Here is a 24,182-nt window from a genome sequence, read left to right on the forward strand (position 1 = left end):
CCGCCCACTCCCGCCCGCAGCAAAGGTAAAACCGCCCACTCCCGCGAGATTTGCGTCGGGTCCCGCGGGAGCCCAAACCCAATGCAGCCCTCTAGTTCATAGTAATTGCTCTGACTTCATGAAGCCTCATGGTGTGAATGAAACTTCAAACTGACTAGAACACTCTTTTAAATGTATATATGGTACTGGATATCAAGGGTGAAACTGTTAATAATGTAGACAGACAGCAGTCTCATTCAGTGTCAGTCATGTGTGCAGTGAAATATAATTTATTAGGCATTTAAAAGCTGTATTCAGAAAATTAAACATGGAGAGATCAAAAGTAAATTACTAAAATAATGAACTGATTGCTGATTCAAGTAGAATCAGCAGAAAATAAAGGACAATAACAATGAGATGTTAATAAAAAGCGTTAAGAGTTTAATCAATCATCATATGAAGCAAATACAAAAACAAAGTAAAAGTGAAGGAGAATGAGACAGATCTTTCTCTTTACTGACTTATAAGAGCCAAAGAATCTTAAGAGAAGAAGAGAAGAAAAGAGTCCAGTTTCAAAGATACATGAAAATATATCTTGCATTTCCATGGAAGAGTAGAAGTGGAAGAGAAACTAGATGTTCTGATGAAAAACAAAGAAGAAAAATTCATTTCAGATTCATGTCTCTCTAAAAGTTTTATGGCCTCTTCTTCAGCTCCTGAACTTTGCCTTGAGATGTTATATTTTCCAGTGTGAATTTTCTGGCACTCTTTCAGTTCATCTTCTGTAGTAAAGGACTTCCAGCACTGAAACACACACCGCCGTGTCTTTTCTGCTGTGATATTACTAATGAATCTTCTCCTTTGTGTGAATCTTCAGGTGTTTCTTCAGGACTGACGCCCAATGAAACTGTTTACCGCACTGATCACAGTTAAATGCTCTTTCTTCAGAATGAGAAGAATGTGATTTCAGAGCGAAAGCCTGAGCCGCTTCTTCCCAGTGTGAACTCTCATGTGACGCTTAAGAGATGATTTACAGATTTAGGTTTACAGACTGCATTTTTAGCTTCTGTTTTTCCTTTCTTGTTCACGTCCATCAGGTCTAAAAGAAACATAAAATCAAGTGAGATTTCAATTGAGAGACAAACGTGAAATGAAAAGTGAAGCTGAAAGTCAAGATCACTGATGAGTTCAATAGTCATTTTAATCTCATTAAATCTGGTCAACAACTGCTGTGCACGATTATGATCTATTTTAATGTCATGAAGATGATTTGTGTTATAAGTCACTATTTTGGTCATGAAACTCTAGATGACGCAGGCTTGACGTGATCTGTAAGAAATCACATCGTTTCCTACACGACACAAGCTGATTGGCCTCTAAACTATGCAAAAATGAGAAACAACTTGTTGGCAAACGGCCCTTTCACAACCAGCATCAAACAAATATGTGTTGGACTGAAGGAAAAGCTGTTGTAAAAATTTCTGCCAAAGCAATAAATGTAATTGTCTTGTAAATGCAAGAAAAAACTTTCAATGGACTATTTTACACAATTGACTAATCATGGATTAATCGCTTCAGTTCAAAGTGTCCAGAAATGCAGAAATAGAAGAAGTAGCAGAAATGCTAATGTTTCATTTAAAGGGGTGGTAAAACACAATTTTACTTTTCTAACTTTAGTTAGTGTGTAATGTTGCTGTTTGAGCATAAACAACATCTGCAAAGTTACAACGTTCAAAGTTTAAAGTAAAGGGAGATATTTGCATTTAAAGAAATCAATTTCTAAGAACTACAGAAACGGCTGATAGGGACTACACGACATTCCTGTGGGCTTGCTGACATCACTAAGCCCAATATTTACATAAACCCAATACATAAAGGGGCGAGGCCATTTTATGTTGCTTTGGAGAAGAGTTGTTGTGGTAGTGGAGTGTCGTTGCCGCTGTTATTTTCACCCAGATTGCAGGTCCACTTCGTTCAGTTTTCTTAAGGACGGTTACAATTTATTTTTAACCCGGTCCCTTATAATTATAATCCAAATGTTGCTCTCTGTGCTGCACATTTTCCGGAGGAAAGCTTCCTTAATCTATGCGAGTTCAATGTAGGATTCGCACAACGGCTTGTCCTGAAAGATCGATCAGTTCCAACTTTTAAAAACAGAAGCTGTTGTTTACGAGCCACAACCTGTAAGTATGATTTTTTCATTTATGTGTTTTCCTGTAATAGTTCTTATTGTTAATTGTACGTTGTAGCGAGGAAGTAAACGAAGGAAAACGCTGTTTGGCTCCACAAACCAGTTTGTTAAATGCTAATTCATACTTATCTGACAAAAACATACAAACTTCTGTTTTATATCACCAGCGGAGCAAACTTAGAATGTTCGTGGTTGTTGTCGTTTATGTGATCACTATAAATTATTCTTTGATTATAGCTTTTATGTATTGTTTATCTACAGGCATGCTAAACATGGTTTGTGTTTGATTTGGCTAGCTGTCTATGGAGAGGTCAGACCTCGTAATGGCTTGGCACTATTTTCTTCCCCGTCATATCACTGCGCGCTGCCGCTACCTACAGACAGCTGGGAGCCGCGCACGTGTCACTTTGTTTACAGCTCGTAAAGAGAACGATAACATGTCTGACTACAGCAGCGACGATGACAACATTGACTTCGACACACAGCCAAAAGGATATCAACAAACTGATCGCTCTTGGTGAGTAGCTATGTTAGCTCGTTCGTGTAGCTGTTCTGAGCACGTAAACACTGCTGTAAACACTGCCGAACAACTGAAAAAGTGGTGTGCGCCTGCGCAGCTCGCAGCTGGCTGTAGGTAGCGGCAGCGCGCAGTGATATGACAGGGGAGAAAATAGTGCCAAGCCATTACGAGGTCTGACCTCTCCATAGACAACGTTTTAGTGACGCAAATATATCACTCTTTTGAACACATATTGATTTGAGAAGAAAAAAGCTTTATTGCCGTGACCCCAGCAATCTTGCCGGACTAATTTCATCTTGACCAAAACTGGACCGGAGCTCGGCTCACAGGACGCTGTCGGGGGTAAGTCATGGTCAATGCACCACACTGCTTATGGGGAAGCTATAGAGATTCATGTCTAAAATCCTGAACTATCCCTTTAAAATTGACCGGAGTTCTCCTTTAAAAAAAACATACCTTTCTGAAACGTCCTTTAACAGCCGTTCTTGAACAGGTTCTGCTCGATCCTCTCCACTAACATTCTCTGGGTCTGATTCGGGCTCAAACTGGTATGGCAATATTGACGCCGTTGTTTACTGAAGCCCAAACTAACGGTAAGGGGGCGTGACGTTACTGAACAACGTGCACTCTGCGGTTAGCGAATCACATCACACCGCACAAACACAATCAAGCCTTCGAAAAAATGTGTTTTACCACCCCTTTAAAGTAATTTTAATCTTTAATGCTGGTTTCACTAGTGCCACTAGTGAATTTTCTCATGTCTATGTAAAGTTCGCAGCTGTGAAAAACTCTTTCCACACACAGAACATGAATGCGGCTTCTCCTTCGTGTGAACTGTCAGGTGTGTCTTCAGGTCTGATGCCCACATAAACGTTTTCCCGCACTGATCACATGTGAACAGCTTCTCTCCGGTGTGGATATTCTTGTGCCGTTTAAGATGTGCCAATTGTGTGAAACTCTTCCCGCACTGATCACATGTGAACGGTCTTTCTCCAGTGTGGATCCTCATGTGAACTTTAATATTTTCTCTGTATGTGAAACTCTTCCCACACTGAGTGCATGTGAACGGTTTCTCTCCAGTACGAACTCTCATGTGAACCTCTAGTTGTTGTTTGCTTGAGAATCTCTTTTCACAGCAATTACAAGTGAACGGCTTCTCTCCAGTGTGTCTCCTCATGTGAACATTAAGACATTCTCTGTATGGAAACCTCTTCCCACACTGATCACATGTGAACGGCTTCTCTCCAGTATGAACTCTCATGTGTTTCTTAAGTAGAAATGATCGCAAGAAACTCTTCTCACAATGATGGCATGCATGATGTGGCTTCTCTCCAGTGTGATTAATCATGTGAAGCTGAAGACTTTGTTTGTATGCAAAGCTCTTCCTGCACTGATCACATGTGAACGGCTTCTCTCCGGTATGAACTCTCATGTGAATCTCAAGATTTTGTTTGTATGCAAAGCTCTTCCCGCACTGATCACATGTGAACGGCTTCTCTCCGGTATGAACTCTCATGTGAATCTCTAGACTTTGTTTGGTTGTGTAACTCTTTCCACACTGAGTGCACGTTGTAGATTTCTTGGCTCTTCTTTTCTTTAAAAATGTCTTTTTATTCTTTGAGCGACTCAAAGGTTTTTCTCCAAGTTTGACATTATGTTCCTCCTTCACTTCTCTCAGTTCTTCTCTCTCCTCCTCCACTTCACTCATTTCTTCACTCTCCTCCTTCACTTCTCTCAGTTCTTCACGCTCCTCCTTCACTTCACTCAGTTCTTCTCTCTCCTCCTTCACTTCTCTCAGTTCTTCACGCTCCTCCTTCACTTCACTCAGTTCTTCACTCTCCTCCTTCACTTCACTCAGTTCTTCATTCTCCTCCTTCACTTCCATCAGGTCTGAAATGAAAAGGGGGGGGGGGGGGGGGCATTATAGAACATTTCCAGATATTATTACATATTATACATAACATATTCCAGAACATTATAGGCACATATCCCATGTTTCTGTAGTAAGAACTAAAATTTTATTTGAACAACACCACAGTTACCTAATGTAATATTAACATTAAATAATAGAGAATACTGCCATAATTATGGCACCAACTTTTGCCATTTGATTTATTTGACTAAACTTCTTAATATATTAAAGGCTGGTCAAACTAGACTTTTTCTTCCATTGACTTTCATTTATACGCATGTGAATGTAGTACCCCTGCATTTGTATCAGGTGAAGACCCGTGGCCAAGATTGACGCATCAGTTAAATTAAAAGAAGACCAACTCATTGCAGTCAGGTGGAGTAGATTGGTATTTTTACATTTAGATGTATTATTATTTGTATGTTGAATTTATCTAAAAAAAAAGTGTGTGGTGTTCTGTTCTTAGGTGTAATAAGGAACACAGCATTCATGCTGATGTTCCTAAATCCGTACAGCTGAAGAGGCAGTGGTTGAGTTTGTTTTCGAAGGGAATATTCCCCACGATCAACGTCAATGCTGTCATGTTTGCGCGAATCATTTCACCAGACTGCTTTACAAACGAGGGTCAGTATAAAGCTGGTTTTGCTAAAAGCTGTTCCTGAAAAAAGGATCGGTACCAACTTCGTGTTCCTGCTGCACCTCCAGAAGAACTGAAGTGAGTGTAACATTTTATTAAGATTTATATTGATATTTATATTAATCTTTGCAAATCGCTTGCACGCTTCACGATGAATGCAGCTATTTTTACACTCAGGGTACATTACGGCATGTTTTCTATGTACGACGTTCTCAATATAATTCATAATCCCACGTTTATAATGAACAACGCGTTATGGTTATTGTGTTAAATTATTTCAAACGGTGTCCACACAGAACAGAGGGGCGGGGTGAGCAGAGCTCATTATCATTTAAAGACACATGCACTTAAACGGAGTGCTGAAAACAGAGCTGTTTTTGACCAGGTAAAATTTGTGTTTTCTTACAATACTAATGAGAATTTTTAATTAAAGTATATTACAAACTTTTAATTTAGACCCTAAAGAATCATATTAGCTTGTACAAAAATGGCATTACCCCTTTAATGCTCAGTAGTACACATACACTCACCTAAAGGATTATTAGGAACACCTGTTCAATTTCTCATTAATACAATTATCTAATCAACCAATCACATGGCAGTTGCTTCAATGCATTTAGGGGTGTGGTCCTGGTCAAGACAATCTCCTGAACTCCAAACTGAATGTCAGAATGGGAAAGAAAGGTGATTTAAGCAATTTTGAGCGTGGCATGGTTGTTGGTGCCAGAAGGGCCGGTCTGAGTATTTCACAACCTGCTCAGTTACTGGGATTTTCACGCACAACCATTTCTAGGGTTTACAAAGAATGGTGTGAAAAGGGAAAAACATCATGCAGCAGTCCTGTGGGCGAAAATGCCTTGTTGATGCTAGAGGTCAGAGGAGAATGGGCCGACTGATTCAAAGTGATAGAAGAGCAACTTTGACTGAAATAACCACTCGTTACAACCGAAGTATGCAGCAAAGCATTTGTGAAGCCACAACACGCACAACCTTGAGGCGGATGGGCAACAACAGCAGAAGACCCCACCGGGTACCACTCATCTCCACTACAAATAGGAAAAAGAGGCTACAATTTGCACGAGCTCACCAAAATTGGACAGTTGAAGACTGGAAAAATGTTGCCTGGTCTGATGAGTCTTGATTTCTGTTGAGACATTCAGATGGTAGAGTCAGAATTTGGCGTAAACAGAATGAGAACATGGATCCATCATGCCTTGTTACCACTGTGCAGGCTGGTGGTGGTGGTGTAATGGTGTAATGGTGTGGGGGATGTTTTCTTGGCACACTTTAGGCCCCTTAGTGCTAAATGGGCATCGTTTAAATGCCACGGCCTACCTGAGCATTGTTTCTGACCATGTCCATCCCTTTATGACCACCATGTACCCATCCTCTGATGACTACTTCCAGCAGGATAATGCACCATGTCACAAAGCTCGAATCATTTCAAATTGATTTCTTGAACATGACAATGAGTTCACTGTACTAAAATGGCCCCCACAGTCACCAGATCTCAACCCAATAGAGCATCTTTGGGATGTGGTGGAACGAGAGCTTCATGCCCTGGATGTGCATCCCACAAATCTCCATCAACTGCAAGATGCTATCCTATCAATATGGGCCATCATTTCTAAAGAATGCTTTCAGCACCTTGTTGAATCAATGCCACATAGAATTAAGGCAGTTCTGAAGGCGAAAGGGGGTCAAACACAGTATTAGTATGGTGTTCCTAATAATCCTTTAGGTGAGTGTATATGGTTCTGTAATGTATTTGCATTGTACTAAAATGTGTTAATTTTCAATGGGCATATATGCGGCTGAAACAAGTAGCCTAGTGCATCCCCAAATTTTCAACATTAACATTTTAATATAACATAGTCATTATGACTTGTAGGGAAAAAGAGGTTTTTTTTTTTTGTTTGTTTGTTTTTTGAGGTGGGGTAGTGCACTATAGGCCCATGTGCCGCAGCCTAGGCTTTTGTCCTTCATTACATTACTTTTACTTTTATACTTTAATTAGGTTTGAAACCAGTACTTTTACTTGAGTAAAAAGCTTGAGTCGATACTTCAACTTCTACAGAAGTCTTTTTAAACCCTATTATCTAGGGCTGTAATCTCCCAGTCGATGATTTGGTTGATAAGTTCTGGCTTGACCAAAATTCTGATTGGTCGATTTTTTGCCGCATTCATTTCATCAGTTTTGCCGCGTTCATTTTAGCAGTTTTGCCGCATTCATTTTCATCAGGTGGAAAGCACTAATTGCTAATTGTCTAAATTAAGTTGCATATTCCTCAAAAGTTCTTGTGATGATATCACTAGCTGACAACATAGTACTATTTTCGTAAATCATAGGCTCTGATATTGCGCAGCTGCACGTGATGCAACGCTGTCAGAGCCGACAGACTCGTGTGTCAGACTCATTTCAGTGCAAAATAATTAGGTCAAAAACGATTTAATATACTGCAATTAGCCTACTAGTTTTTTATGTTTATTTATAATTCATTTAGGTGGACAACAAGGCTACCAAGTACTGCGCACAGTGTGCAGGTAATTAATTTAACGTTTGTTTTTTTTTCCTACCGTAATGTTTAGTCGATTTTTAGTTGAAAATTTCAGGACTTCAGTCGACCAAGATTTTCTTTGGTTGATTACAGCCCTACTATTATCTATACTTCACTTTAGTAATGGATGTGAAAACTTTTGACACCTCGTGTTCATGGGACTCTTATGATATTTCATATTTTACACGCAATAAACTGACAAATGTAGTCAAACTGAATGACAAGTAGGGTTGGGCCGATAGACGATGCCTTCGTCCATCGCGATGCCTGACAGACATCACAATCTTGAGCCGGCATCGCGGCATATATATATTTTGATAATGAACAGGCTGCGATGTCAAAATTAGCGGTGCTAAAACTGACATATTGTGACGAGCGAACACTCCTCAGCAGTGGAAACAAACAATGGCGCCACCAGGGGTTGGCCAGGGGTGACCCCTGGCCGACTCCTGGCCACCCCACTGGCCAGTATAAATTTTAGTAGCATCAGTTATGCATTTCATCCCTAATGCACAGCCAGGCAGGCAAACCGCTCTACACCTTCGATCGCACACAGTAGCCAGTACTCCCCCGCCCCTCCGTCCATGCCGCTGTTGCGCGCCGGTCAACAATTTCAAAAGAAGTTAAGAAAGAAGACGAAGAAGACTACCAGTAAGTAAATAAGTCAAAATATTCTTTAGTAAAAGAAGACGGGGAATTATGTGTCGTGACGTGCTTTTTAAGTGCCAAATGGTTACGGTATACTGTAACAGCAGCTTTTTGATGTGTCTATGACACGTTTTGACAAGTAGGGATGCAAACAGCGCGATTTTCGGCGCCTCCCGCTTTTTTCACGTCAGTTCGGGTGACAAAGTCATCTGAAGTCATTCCATAGCTCAATGTGAGGGACATAAGTCTATTTACATCATTAAAGTATACGGAAACTCGTTTTCCCTCCTCTGCGGCTGTCAATCATTCTCCATTCAGTATTCAAACAGCGCGCGCACCTCTTCCGGCTGGATGCATGGTGAAACTCTCTCCAATATTATACATTCACATTATAATGCATTATCTGTTGATAAAAGGCTGTGGATTTGCATAAAATGGCTTTATTTTTTTGAGTTTGTTGCTACCGTGTGCTTGTTAGATCACACACATCACAAGGACTATAAGTCGGCATCAAACGCACAATAACTGGAATTTAAAACTGTGAAACAAATTATCAATACACTGTTAGACAGGTATACTGTCACGGTTCATGAATTCACTGTTTTCTTCGTGTCTCGTGTATTTGTTGTTCTGTGTGTGTGGGTGTGTGTGAGTGGGCGTGGCTGCTCATTTCAGCTGATCAGCGCTCCACCTGATCTCATTCCCCTCACCAGCTGCTGCCAATTCATTTCATCTATATAGACTCATCGCACTCTCCTTTCTTTGTCAGATCGTTGTTTTGGTGTCTTCAGTGTGTATCGTTGTGTGCCTTTCCAGTCCTGTTCCTGTTCCTGATCGTGTTCCTGTTCGGTGTTCTCGTGGTGTTCGTCGCATTGGATGTTCACTTCACTGGATTCACCGTCACCTGTCTTCACCATCACGCTGACCATCAAGTCCCTGCGCCACCAGCCCACCCGTGTATTTTGCCTTGTGTCTACTGACCCTCAATAAAAGAGTACTTGCATATTTGCTTCCGCTTCATGAGTTATGACATATACACTAGGATTTGTGCGCTCTACATTTCTTCGCTTTGTGCCGTGAACTTTTAAATGCGCTGTGACTCCACGTTGCTTTGAGCACATCATTTTGCACCCGCGATGCGCTTTGTGCGCTCTGTTTTTAAGCGTTTCATATTATCATGGTTTTGCGCACTGAAAGATTATTAAAAGACTAAATTTTTTATACAGTGAGGAAAATAAGTATTTGAACACCCTGCTGTTTTGCAAGTTCTCCCACTTGGAAATCATGGAGGGGTCTGAAATTGTCATCGTAGGTGCATGTCCACTGTGAGAGACATAATCTAAGAAAAAAAATCCAGAAATCACAATATATGATTTTTTTAACTATTTATTTGTATGATACAGCTGCAAATAAGTATTTGAACACCTGTCTATAAGCTAGAATTCTGACCCTCAAAGACCTGTTAGTCTGCCTTTAAAATGTCCACCTCCACTCCATTTATTATCCTAAATTAGATGCACCTGTTTGAGGTTGTTAGCTGCATAAAGACACCTGTCCACCCCATACAATCAGTAAGAATCCAACTACTAATATGGCCAAGACCAAAGAGCTGTCCAAAGACACTAGAGACAAAATTGTACACCTCCACAAGGCTGGAAAGGGCTACGGGGAAATTGCCAAGCAGCTTGGTGAAAAAAGGTCCACTGTTGGAGCAATCATTAGAAAATGGAAGAAGCTAAACATGACTGTCAATCTCCCTCGGACTGGGGCTCCATGCAAGATCTCACCTCGTGTGGTCTCAATGATCCTAAGAAAGGTGAGAAATCAGCCCAGAACTACACGGTCAATGACCTGAAAAGAGCTGGGACCACCGTTTCCAAGGTTACTGTTGGTAATACACTAAGACGTCATGGTTTGAACCATGATTGTCCTCAGTTAGAGCATTGAAGATGGGTCGAGGCTGGGTCTTCCAACATGACAATGACCCGAAGCACACAGCCAGGATAACCAAGGAGTGGCTCTGTAAGAAGCATATCAAGGTTCTGGCGTGGCCTAGCCAGTCTCCAGACCTAAACCCAATAGAGAATCTTTGGAGGGAGCTCAAACTCTGTGTTTCTCAGTGACAGCCCAGAAACCTGACTGATCAAGAGAAGATCTGTGTGGAGGAGTGGGCCAAAATCCCTCCTGCAGTGTGTGCAAACCTGGTGAAAAACTACAGGAAACGTTTGACCTCTGTAATTGCAAACAAAGGCTACTGTACCAAATATTAACATTGATTTTCTCAGGTGTTCAAATACTTATTTGCAGCTGTATCATACAAATAAATAGTTAAAAAATCATACATTGTGATTTCTGGATTTTTTTTTTTAGATTATGTCTCTCACAGTGGACATGCACCTACGATGACAATTTCAGACCCCTCCATGATTTCTAAGTGGGAGAACTTGCAAAATAGCAGGGTGTTCAAATACTTATTTTCCTCACTGTACCTAGCCTGCTCAATACATTTAAAATAAGCATAATTTAATTGTATGTTATTTCTTTGTAGTGTAGGCTATATAAAAATATATACTTCTGAATTCTTGACATTAATATATAAATATAATATATTTGTATCTGCCAGTATCTGCTTTTCCCCAGTAACTGTTTTGTTTGCAATAAATGTACATCTTATGCCAAATGTAATTGCAAAATAAAACAGAATTGTAGTGCAACTCAAAATGTTAACTGAACTGTTATTAGTCTTTGCACATTATATCATTAGTAACATTATATATAACACAATAAACCAAAGTATATCAGTAGGAGTTTCCTTAAGTCTTTCTGATAGTTTTCTACAGGCCGGTTTACTACAACAGTAGACTAAAATTCTGAAATTATGGTTTATAGTTTTGGTGTGCCACCCCAAGATTTTAAGTGGCCCCATCTGGCCACCCCTATGAAAAATTTCTGGAGGCACCACTGGAAACAAATGAATAATCTTATTTATGGCCATACAAATAAGAGTACATCTTACAAAACGGTAAAGTGTCTATTTTTTATGTGTGTATACATTAAAAATGACTACAAAATGTCATGCCTTTTAAAAATAAAGAAAACAACAGGATGCGGGTTCTGCCGTCTCTGTCTCCTTTCTGGCGCACGTGTCCCAAAATCAACCAGAACACAGCGAATAGACTACAGTACATGACGCACAGACTTAAGAATTATAGATATATTATCTATCTATAGAAACCTTTAAGTGTCTACTTTTTTATTATTTGACGTTAAATGCATTATATAAGTCACCAAGTCAGAATAAATAGCCTAGCATTTTTTCAAATGATAAAGAAAACACGACTCATAGTCTGGAGAAAACGGTAGGCTGTTATAAATTATTTCGCGGACCCCACTTTGAGAACCACTGCACTAGAGGATGCGTTCCTTCCATTCGAATGGGAACTTCTGTTATTTATGACATACAATACAACATTAATACAACGTTCCTTACAAATCTGGTTTTGCTCACGTTTCTCAAACCTCCCTTTACTCACCATTTGTTGTTGATAAACAACATTTGTACCCATTTCACAGTTGAACTGTTTATTTAAATGTGATGAAGTGCTTGAATGTTTCTAACATGAATGTTCTTCAGCATCATGAATGAATGAAGAATAAACACCAACCTCTTTGTTCTTCAGGATCTTCAGTGTGTTTCATTCTGCAGGGTTCTGGATCACTCATGTTCTCACTGTCCTCTTTAATAAACTCAGTCTTTGCAGATTTCAGCTCTTCCTGATGCTCTGATGCTCGTCTTCACTTGTAGCTGATGGGAATATACAGCATTTATTGGAGAATTACAGTGGGAGGAGCTTCACTGGTGATGTAATTACTGTGGGAGGAGCTGATCTGACAAAATAAAAAATAATATCAGTTCCTGAATATGTTTTTATACTAAATATCACATCTAAGCCTTTATGTCTGTCTGAAGTAAAGTAACTCATGCATTCATGAATTTATAACTTTTGCCATGGCTAACCAGAACACTCGTGCTTTTTCCATTACAATATCTCTAGAACTAAAAAAAAAAAAAGTACATAAAACATCATATTGTCTTCCAAATATTGACAAAGGTCAGAAAAAAAAACAGTTGAAAGCATGGACACAAAAATAAATGAAGGGTTCAGATGCAAGATCTAGAATGATCATCTTTATCAAGCTTGTATATTTAAATGCAGTAATTTCACTTAAATGGCAATGGAAATTACCTATTAATTGTCATTTAAGTTAAATTACTGAACTTAAAAAAATATATATATATATATAGACAATATATATATATAAAAAAAAAAATATATATATATAAAATTTATCTTAATATAAATATAAAAATGATCATTCTAGAAGAAAATTTCAAATGGCACTTACAGCCTTTGCATCTGAACTCTTCAAATGTATCTTTGTGAGCAACAAATAGGCTAGTCTGCTGACACCAATGAAATGAGCTTTAAGTGTCAATTCACAGGAGATCTGAAGACATCAGCATAATAAATGAGGTGAAAACAGGAACTATTGTCATGAAATAAAGAGTGTTTTCAGCAGATCTGTTAATATTGATGAGCCTCAGACTATCAACACTCATTCAACAAGCTATTCAGGATCATCAGCTGATCATCTCACTTTATTCTGAGTGTTTGCTGTTAGAAACACATTATTTGAGTCAGGATACATGATAAAAGCCTGTAAAACTGCTCTATTGAAAGACAATACTGTTGGTTCTCACAACATGATAAAGATAAAACATAAACAAAATATAAAAAAACACTAATGGCATTCATCTTATTTAACCACCTCATCTAAATAAGTACAGCAGCATCATGTCAATATCTAAATATATATTTTGATTTTGTAGTACATTTCTTGCACTAATGTTATTAGATCAAAACCGACAATGATCCTAAAAATTATAATCCAAATTAAGCTCAATGTGAAGTATTTAGACATATGTTCCAGTATATTAACAATATGGAGTAGGCTAACACATTTAATTTGTTAAAGATAAAATAAAACGGCAGCATCAATTCCCCTCACAGACCTCAAACTTTAACTTTTGACTTGACATTCAGTAACAGTTCTCACACCAAACATCGAGATAATCACACAAACGAACACAAAATCGCTCAGGTCTGAATGAACTCAACATATTCTCCTCATGCTCGCTGCTGCTGCACTAAATGTTTATTTCAGTAGGAAGACGCCAGAAAAGACGCACAAGTATCGCTGTGATCGATGAAAACAATACAGAAATGAGTCTGTCGCTTAATCAAACTGTATAAAATGTGTGTGATGGTTGTGTAAATGTGAGAAATACCGTGAACTGCTCTTCTTCTTCGATTTTCTGGCGGGTAGCACCAACGTTAAGGTGCATTATCGCCACCTACTCCTGTATTGGAGTGTGAACCAGAATGTAAAAAAAAAAAAAAAACACCTAAATTCTCTTAATCAGCTCTGTTCTTTTGAGATAAAGAAATAAACTCTCTAAACCATAAGTTATTATATTTTTAAGCTTTAAATCATCCATTCCCTTCTTTCTAAGTTCATTTTCCATGATTTCTCGCTCATTATTATACTTCTGACAAACATAACATGTTCTACTGATTCCTCTAGTCCACAATACTCACATAATCCTGTTGGATGTTTATTTATTATGTTTAATGTTTTATTCAGCATAGTATGTCCAACCCTTAATCTTGTTAAAATATTTTCCTCTTTGGTACTTCTTTTAGTTATCCTCCCTACTCCTACTTCTCTTTGTATTTCATAAAGATGACGTCCTGTATTTATTGTATCCCAACTATGTTGCCATTCTTTCTTAGTATATACTTTAATTACTGCTTTTGCTTCATCTTTACTAAGTGAGATATTCATGACCTCCTCAATTTCCAAAGCCTGTTTTTCTAAACTATCAACCTTTTCATTATGTTTTATCCCTCTATGAGCCGGTATCCACATAAATATTATCATAATGTTCATATTCTTAAATCTATACAGATGTTCATATATCTCATTTACTATATCCTGTCGACTGTGAGAAGTGAATGACTTCAATGACTCCAATGCCGAACATGAATCTGTACAAAGTATAACCTTTTTGATTTGAGTCTCTTCTATCCACTGTAGTGCCGTTGCTATTGCCATCATCTCTACTGTATATACTGATAAATGATCTGATGTTCTCCTATTAACAGAAATGTTAAAGGATGGAATACTAAAAGCAAAACCTGTTCTACCTGTATTAGGATCTTTAGATCCATCCGTATATACTGGGACAAATGCTTGATATACAGTTTGTAGTCTATCTTCAACAACAGCCACAATGTTTCCAGATTCTTTCATTACCTCTAGCATATCAAAATCTATGAGCACTGGAGGAAACAACCAAGGTGGAGTTATTGATAATGGTACTGTTGGAATATATGTTTTCTGACTTAAAATCATTTCTTTAACTTCTTTGTCACTATTCCATGCAAAACACTTCCGTTTAGATATTTCCTTTTCCCAACATGGAAAGAGTACCTTTACTGTTGGATGACGGTCTTCTGAATGCCCCTGAAGATTTACCCAGTAGTTCATCATTAACTGCTTTCGTCTGATTTGTAATGGCATTTCACCCATTTCTACCTGAAGAGCAGAGACAGGAGTCGTTTTAAAAGCACCACAACAAAGTCTCAAAGCTTGAGCCTGTAACACATCCAACTTCTTCAACAAAGTTTTTGCTGTCGAGTCATAAACAAAACTTCCATAATCTAACACTGACCTTATCAGTGCTATATAAACACTTTTCATTGCAACTCTACTCGCTCCCCATTCTGATCCTCTTAAACATCTCATCACATTTAAAATCTTTTTACACTTAGTGTCAATCCTTTCAATATGCTCATTCCATGTTAATTTTGCATCAAACCACACACCCAGAAACTTAAAAACTTTAACTTGTTCAATAGATTGTCCATACATCTTTATTTCTATATCAATACCTCTTTTCCTAGTGAACATTATTGATTTTGTTTTATCTACTGAAAACCTAAATCCCCATGCATATGACCATTTTTCTACTACTTCAATTGCCTCTTGTATTTTTCCCTTGATATGATTTATATTCCTTCCCCGTTTCCACAACGCCCCGTCATCAGCAAACAATGAACGCCCCATGTCTCCATGAACTTGAGAAAATACATCATTTATCATTATTGAAAAGAGTATTGGACTTATGATGCTGCCCTGAGGTGTGCCATTTTCAACCATATATCTTCCAGATAAAACTTTCCCAATTCTAACTTGAATAAATCTATTAAATAAAAAACCTTTAATCCAATTATAAATTCTACCTGTTATTCCTATCATATCAAGTTTAATCATCAACCCCTCTTTCCAAACCATGTCGTATGCCTTTTCGACATCAAAGAAAACTGCTATCACTGATTCCTTATTAACCTGAGCTTTCCTGACATCTGTTTCCAAACATATAATTGGATCCATAGTTCCTCTTCCTCTCCTGAAACCACTCTGATGAGGTGATATCATTCCTCTACTTTCCAAATAAAATGCTATTCTCTCTGTAATCATTCTTTCCATTATCTTTCCAATATGTGAGGTCAAAGCTATTGGCCTATAATTCTTTGGATTTGATGGGTCCTTTCCAGGTTTCCTAATCGGAATAATCACTGACTCTTTCCATCCAGCAGGCAACCTTCCTTTTACCCAAACTTCATTATAAAAGCCTAACAATTTTATAGATGCCAAAACACCCAAATGTTGTAACATTATGTAGCAGACTTCATCCTTTCCAGGAGATGTTATTCCAGCTCTTGCTATTGCCCTCTTCATTTCTTCCATAGTGAACAGCGCATCCCTGGTACTATTAGCTTCTTTCCTCTCAATCCTTCCAGAATAAACCGATTTTGTTAATTCCCTTCCTCTCTTTCCCTCCTCAGTTAGATTATTTGAGCTATGGACTTCAACAAGTGCCTTTGCTATCATTTCTGCCTTCTCTTCATCCGATACTGCTGCCTTTTCCCCCACCTTCATAACAGGGTATTTCCATTCTCTCCTGATTCCTCTCATGCTTTTAATCATGTCCCATACCTCTCCTACGGGTGTTGATCTACCTATTTTATTACAAAACCTCTGCCAACTTTGTCTTTTTGCATTTCGTATAATCTTCCTTACCTTTGCCTGCATTTGCTTACATTTAATTAAATTCTGAAAATTATGAGTTCTTCTTAAAATTCTTAAAGCTCTATTTCTTTCTTTAACTACTGCACTACATTCATCTGTCCACCAAGGGACCACCTTCCTCTTAATTTGTCCATTACTTTTAGGAATTGACTCATTAGCCGCTTCAATCAATATGGTTTCCAATTTTGTTCTAATCTCATCAATATCTTCATTTAAATCTATTTTCTCTATTTCCCTCTCACAAATAAAACGAAACTTTTCCCATTTAGCACAACCAAATATCCACTTCCCTATTCTTTTCACTTGTTGTCTATTTTCCTGTAGTAGTATTCCACAAAAAACTGGATAATGATCACTTCCTACTGTTGTTTCATAATTTACATCCCATTCACATATCCCTGCTAAATTACTTGACACCAAAGTTAAATCCAATACTGACATATTTCCTGTGTGTACATCCAGTCTGGTCCTTTTCCCATCATTTAAACAAACCAATTCCTTTTCCTCTAACAGTTGTTCGATTACCACACCATTTACATCTATTTTTGTTCCTCCCCATAATGTACTATGCGCATTAAAATCCCCACAAATCACTCTTTTATTTCCATCCATTCCTTCAATTTGTATTAACCCATTCAGATCTAATTTCTTACACGGATTATAATAATTAATAATTATTAGCTCTCCTTCCTTCGTCAATATATCTATGACTATGTATTCATGCTCATTTCCTATTCCAATTTCTCTAAAACCAATACCTTCTCTAACAAATGTTACACATCCACCCCCTACTCCTTCCCTCCTATCACACCTAACACAATCATATCCACCTAGTCTAAAATCTAAATTTGGTCTCAACCATGTCTCCTGAATACAAATAACACTGGGTTTACTAGCTAGCTCTTCTATATATTTTTTAAATTCTTGTCCATTGGCCACCAAACTTCTAGCATTCCATTGCATCAAAAGGATCATTATTAGTATTATCCAACCCATGGTTGCTCCTGACTTGCTTGGACACTGAGATCATTTCTTACTTCCTCCCATGTCAATCCACTGATATTTAAATCAAATCAAATCAAATCAAGTATATTTGTATAGCGCTTTTTACAATACAGATTGTATCAAAGCAGCTTCACAGTATTAAAATAAAATAATACAACAAAGTTTGTTTCTAGTGGAATTTATTGATTGATAGAATAAAATTAAATATCCCCAAAATATCCCCAACTGAGCAAGCCAAAGGCAACAGTGGCAAGGAACCGAAGGAATTTAGATGATGAACTGCAGCTTTCACAATTATTTGTATTCTTTCTGTTTTAGATTTAATCTCCATTGTGGCATTAACTACACCTGCAATGAAAATAACTAGTTTCTTTAAGTCCACAAATACCTTTTCTTTATTTACCTCTTCTGTTTCTTTTGAGATTTGATTCTCCACTCTGTTTCTTTCATTTCCTCCTTCTCTTGGATTCACCATCTTCACAGCTTCTGCGTATGTAATCTTGTTCTGAATTCTTACCTGTTGTATTTCCCTTTCCTTTTTCATCACTTCACACCCCCCATAAGCTACACTGTGATTCCCCCCACAGTTACAACATTTAGGCTGTTCATGATTACATTGTCCATATTCATGATCTTCTCCACACCTAGCACATCTCCTTCTGCCTTTACAAACCTTGGCTGTATGTCCAAATCTTTGGCAGTTGTAGCACCTCATTGGCTTTGGAGTGTATTCTCTAACATTATAGCTCAAAAACCCTAACGTCACTTTTTTAGGTAGGAATTCATCTTCAAAATCAAGTACCACATACTCACTGTCTTTTCTCACCCCTTCTCGGCTTATTTGTATCCTTCGAGCATCTTTCAGAATTCCTCCTTTTAAGTTTGATTTAATTTCATCCATTGAGACTCCTGCCGGAACTCCCCAAATCACTCCTTTACTCCATTTACTTTCCCTTTCCACACGACTTATGTTTATTACTTTAAATTGTCCTATTTCCTTAATTCTTCCAGCCCTCTCCCTCTGCTCTTCATTTCTACAAACAATCAGTAGATTTCCATCTCTCAAAACCTTCGCCATATGTATATCTCCAATCTGATTTCGCAAAATTGTTGTCAACTTCACAGGACTCATTGATGATATTCCCTTCTCTTCACCAAATCTCAATATCATTTTAAATTTCAAATCTTGATCATTCTCCTCCACTCCTCTTTCACAGCTTCGATTACGTCTGGTTTTCTTTGCTCTAATCTCTTCAAAATGATTTTCTATTTTCTCCCTCATTCTTCCGCTTCCTTGACTTGTTTCCATACTACCATCACTATCCACTATATCACCATCTCCCCATTCTGGTCCATTCACAACACAGCTGTGCTTACCCGCCACCGCTTTCTTCTTTTCATTTGACTTTCCCATTCTTATTATTTTTCCGCTTTTCCAACCTCCAGTTGATAAGCATGCTTCTCTTCCAAGATCATCTGTTAAATTCCCGCTATTTTTAAAAATGTTCTCCCACTTTCAGTGCAAAGTCAGTCAAAGGAAGTTTTTCCAAAGCAAGCTCTGTCCCCGTGTAGTGACGTCCGAACCGCATGCCGGGGCCGCCGTGAACTGCTCTCCTCAACTAGCAGTACTTCTTCTTCTTCTTCTTCTGGTGTTTAATGGCGGACTGGCAGACCAACATAAATGGTGCATTCCCGCCACCTACTGATCTGGAGTGTGGAGTATACTTGGCTTTGGAAGAAAAAAAAATTATATTCTATTTATTATTCCTGTTTTATTTAGATATTTAAATAATAATTCATGAATTCTTGATTGTCTTGACCCATTTTCTAACAATACTTTTATTGAAATTGTATCAACTTCCATCCATCGTAATTCTTGAATTAGCTGTTGTCTCTCTCTTTCATATGCAGTACTTTCAAAAAGAATATGCTGCACTGTTTCTAAATCCCCGCCTCAACTTCTTCTTCTGATATTTGCGGCAGACTATTCTCTACAATGGTCTATTGCTGCCCTCCTCAGTTCATTTGAAGAATTAAAAAGTGCAAAAAAGTTTTGTTGACTATTAGTACATTAATGATTATAAATAGCTTGAAATTCCAGCTTCCGACAGCTCTGAGTACATGAGATTTCTTTCTAATAAATGACATTAACAGTCCATTAGTGCATGGCTCACAGTTTCTACTTCTCCACATGCTTGTTTTCCAACCATCCTTCCTAAACCTATATGGCTTTAAGGTTTTGAGGCAATGAAATTATGCATGTTAGGTGATTACATGAACTGATTTAATGTTTGTATTTAGCAACCTTTGAAACATGTGCTGAATATGTCCGTTGATGCATAGCTGCCAACTTTTGAGTTTTGCTTGGAGTTAGAATTATGGAAATACTATACAATATACACAATTATTTACATGGTACAATTTCGTTTTTTTTTATTATTGCTTGACACAAATTTCATGATTTCAATTCAATTCTTGTGATTTGATTTAATATTGACTCATTTGTATAAATATTCACATAGTAACTGGACTGGAGTCACTTAAAGCTGCTGTCGGCAACATTTTTTTGATCATATTCAGTGTAATGGACACTATAATCCGACAGAACAACATAAATAAAGTGGATTAATAAAAAAAAAACAAGCTTCTAACTCCACCTGGAGCGTGTTATTTGTTTTGCAAAAATCCAGCGCTCCCGCTTCATCAGGTCCAATCAGCGCAGGTGGGTGTGAGATCTGACTGTCAGGTCGTGCACGCGCCACAGATCCCCTCTCTCCCTCGCGCAGATTGTTCTCTTTTAAAATGTTTGATTTTAAAACTCTGATGTTTTATGTGTATACGTTATGTGTGAATATTCCCAAACTATCTGACAGTACGATCTCTATGGGTTATGCAATGTAATTTTTTTATAAAAAAAATAAAAATAGAAAAACCCACATATGTCTGTAGGCTATTAAAGAAAAAAAAAGATTGATAAACATGTATTTGGAATGGAATTAAATAACAAGTAGGCTACTTTGGGTGTCTTGTTCATCATATTTATTTTCATATAACAGCAACAGAACTTTAATTTCATCCAGTTTATTAGCAACACCGTGCACCCCGCGATATCCAGCTTTGATCTCACAGGTGTCAGATCCACTGCGAGAAGAGAGAACTTGCGTCTTGCCTGCGCTTTTTTCACTCCTCCTCTCACTGCAGCCGCTCCTACTCTCGACTACATTTCAGGCGAGGCAAGGCGCATCTCAAACAAGCCTATTATCACATGCACACGACACGCCTGAAGTTCGCCTGAAGATAGACCTTTATCACAACTTCCGTATTTGCGACCGGAAATACGCAATCGTCGTGGTAATCTACTTCCTCCGCAGTCAAGGCAACATAAACAAATGGCGCAAGCGACTAGCAAGAGCTATTGTAGCGTACCGGGCTGTTCTTGTTATTCTCAAAAACAGCCATATCTGTCTTTCCATTCATTCCCTGTCGATGGTGAAGTTAGACGGAAATGGATTCAGGCTATCCGGCGGGATGAAGGACCAAACTTCACCATAAAAAAGGGGAGCACTTACGTCTGCAGCAGACACTTCACTAAAGACGACTACATTTTAGGGATCACTGTTCATCGCTTGCAACCAGATGCTGTCCCTAGCCTTTTTCCTTGGAACGAGTTCCCCCCATTTGGTATGAGAGGTGCCAAAAACGGCAGCCGTCAAGGTCTGCAGGAGTGGCGATAAATGAAATGTCAAAGAAAGTTTTGAAACTGGACCATGATTATGCGACGCCGCCGCCCGCAGGTAAGACATTACAGTGGCTTATGGACTGTCCTAAATTTACAGAAATGTGCACATTGCGCGATGTTTAAACTGTTTTGAACTGTAGTCCGGACAAACAAGATATCATGCTGATTGATGCAAGATGTAATGCTGATTCTTTATGACTACGTAATCTGACACTTATGTAAATAGGGCTAATTGTTCATTATAAATAAGATTATACATTTTTTATAAATAAGAATATTATAATTTATATTATTATTATTATTATTTATATATTATAAAATATAACAAATAACAATATTTTTTATAATATTATATACTTATTATATAATAATTATAAATATATATATAGTAAAAAAAATACTGTTATCCACAGGGCTTTATAATTCCACTAAATTGAATGAAGGACTGAATTAATTTATTAATTCTCAATCACCACAGGTACGCTAGATGAGATGGCGGATTACATCCAAGACTTGGAAGCCAAGCTGAAGAAAGCCTTACCACCCTCGGACCTCTTCAGCCGGTATTGTGCGTCAGATGACCAGATGAGATTTTACACCAAATTTCCATCTGAGCGCGTGTTTAAGATCTTCTGGAAGTCCATTGCACCATCTGCCTCTCAACTGGTCTACTGGAGTAAAGCACAGAGGATAAGTGAAGGTACCATTGAGAACATCAGTCCCAGTCCTCCTCGCAGCATGCCATTAATTGATGAGTTTCTTATTTACTGTATGCGAGTAGCTGTTGGCATGAAGGAGCAGGAAATTGCTGACATGTTCCAGATAAGTGTAACCACTGTGAGCCGTGTGACCATCACCTGGGCCAATTACCTCTTCTTCATTCTGGGAACGCTTCCTCTTTGGGTCAGTAGGGAGAAGGTGAAGTCCGTCATGCCAGGAAAATTCAAGAAGTACTGTCCCAATGTCCGTGTACTACTGGACTGCACTGAGATTGCTGTGTCGGCACCCTCTTCACTGACCCTGCAATCAGAAACATTCTCCCACTACAAAAACAGGACAACCTTGAAGGGACTGATCAGAGTCGCTCCTCATGGTTTGGTGACATTCTTCTCACCACTGTACACTGGAAGCATCTCTGACAAGGAGATAACAAAGATCAGCGGAATCCTTCCCTTACTTGAGTCAGGTGATGAAGTGATGGCCGACAAAGGATTTATCATTGAAGACCTCCTTTCTGGTGTTGGGGCAAAACTCATCATTCCACCCTTCAAGCATTCAGCACAATTTACAAGAGAGGATACTGAGAAGACACAAGCCATAGCACATCTCAGGATAGTGGTCGAAAGGGTAATAGGCAGAATTAAGTCCAATCACATCTGGGACTCACCTGTACCTCTCACTCTGATGGGCACTGTCAGCCAGATCTGGCACAACTGTTGTGTTATGGTGAATTTTCAAGGACCTTTGTCTTTTGAAGAAGACTGAGATCTGGAGAGAATATTGCGTGTGCTGTTGCATACTTATACTCGTTTTGGGTTTGCTCTCTTTTTGTCATTGTTGTGTATATGTAAATAACTGCCTCTTTGTCAATTTACTCTTCTGTAAGTGGAACAGTATCATTTTGGGCCTTGTGTGCCAGGAGCAATTGATTAATTTTACATTAAAAACCATTAAATGAATAAACAACCGATTTATTGCAATTCATTTTACAGTACCAGTAAGGCAAGTGAGCATTAGCAGGGCAATGTGATAATTATTAATTAACTGATTAATAAATTAACTATACAGATTAATTCATGAACATGTAAAATAATGAATGAGTAAATGCAACTGATTAATAAAAAAAACATCCCATTACAGCAAATATTTATAGACATATAGTGTAAGTGTAGTTGTACAAAAGGTCTAACTGGTTGATTGATGTCTCTAGACATTTACTGAGAGTCCAGGACAGTTCAGTGTGATTCCAAGTACAACATCCATGTATGTGTTATAGTAGAAAAGGTCTAATTTGTCCTTCATTTTGAGTATGAATGAAACATCTCGCCAAATTCTTTCAACATATAAATTTGCCTGAGTGTCCGTGACAAAGTCACACCACTCAAGGCCGGTTACTGCTAATTGTCCCTGAACCTGCCAGTAGTATCGGTGTGACTGCCTCAGCCTGACATAGCCATTTTCCCTCTTAAGGTGCGCAACCTGCGAAGCATCATGTTTTGTGGTGCTCTTCACTTCAACAAGTCCAAACGGCGGTGACTCTGAAGGGTCATAGACCCTACCGTCTGGACTAGCCCCAAGATGTGGTGCTTCTGGGTGAATGACAAAACCAACTGCCAGCACATTAACTACCATTAATTTAGCATAATTGGTCAGGACTTCTGATTCCATTTGCAGACCTCGTACCATTGCAGCAGTTTGCTTTCTGGAGCCTCTTATCATTTGGCCAGCAAGGGCCTTTGCTGCAGCCTCTGGATCTGCATTTCCCTCCCAGGAAGAGCAGGCCTCTCGAAAGCGACTGGCAGTTAACCGTGGTTGACGTAACTGTGCCCACGCAGGACATTTGGACTGCTGCCTGGTTCCCTTCTCAATTTCACTGGCCATTTGTGGTGACACTTGTAATGACTGTAGGTGCAGTTGCTGGTGGTTGCCCTGCACGCTTAATAAACAAACTACAGTTAGTTCAAAACGCAGCAGCTCGAGTTCTTACCAGAACCAGGAAGTATGACCATATTAGCCCGGTTCTGTCAAAACTGCACTGGCTCCCTATTAAACATCG

The 24,182-nt window shown here is 38.5% G+C and overlaps 1 protein-coding gene across 4 annotated transcripts; it reads right to left on the minus strand.

Moving 5' to 3' along the window:
* Positions 1-397: 397 nt before the first annotated feature.
* Positions 398-13,823, minus strand: LOC311077443 (uncharacterized protein). Of its 4 annotated transcripts, none has more exons than XR_014604891.1 (3): positions 12,111-12,582; positions 3,147-4,580; positions 398-1,078 (listed from the first exon to the last, which is right to left on the minus strand). XR_014604891.1 is itself a non-coding variant. In XM_084105941.1 (3 exons), exons 2-3 carry the CDS (start codon positions 12,166-12,168, stop codon positions 3,433-3,435), a joined length of 1,206 nt encoding a protein of 401 aa, XP_083962067.1. In that variant the 5' UTR covers positions 12,169-12,333; positions 13,796-13,823; the 3' UTR covers positions 398-3,432. The 4 variants fall into 4 exon arrangements, 3 of the variants coding, with proteins under 3 accessions (XP_083962067.1, XP_083962066.1, XP_083962068.1); XM_084105941.1 differs by adding an exon at positions 13,796-13,823 and having other exon boundaries at positions 398-4,580; positions 12,111-12,333; XM_084105940.1 differs by having other exon boundaries at positions 398-4,580.
* Between the last annotated feature and the right edge of the window lie 10,359 nt (positions 13,824-24,182).

This window comes from Abramis brama (assembly GCF_963993115.1).
Source record: "Abramis brama genome assembly, chromosome: 1".
NCBI lineage: Eukaryota > Metazoa > Chordata > Actinopteri > Cypriniformes > Leuciscidae > Abramis > Abramis brama.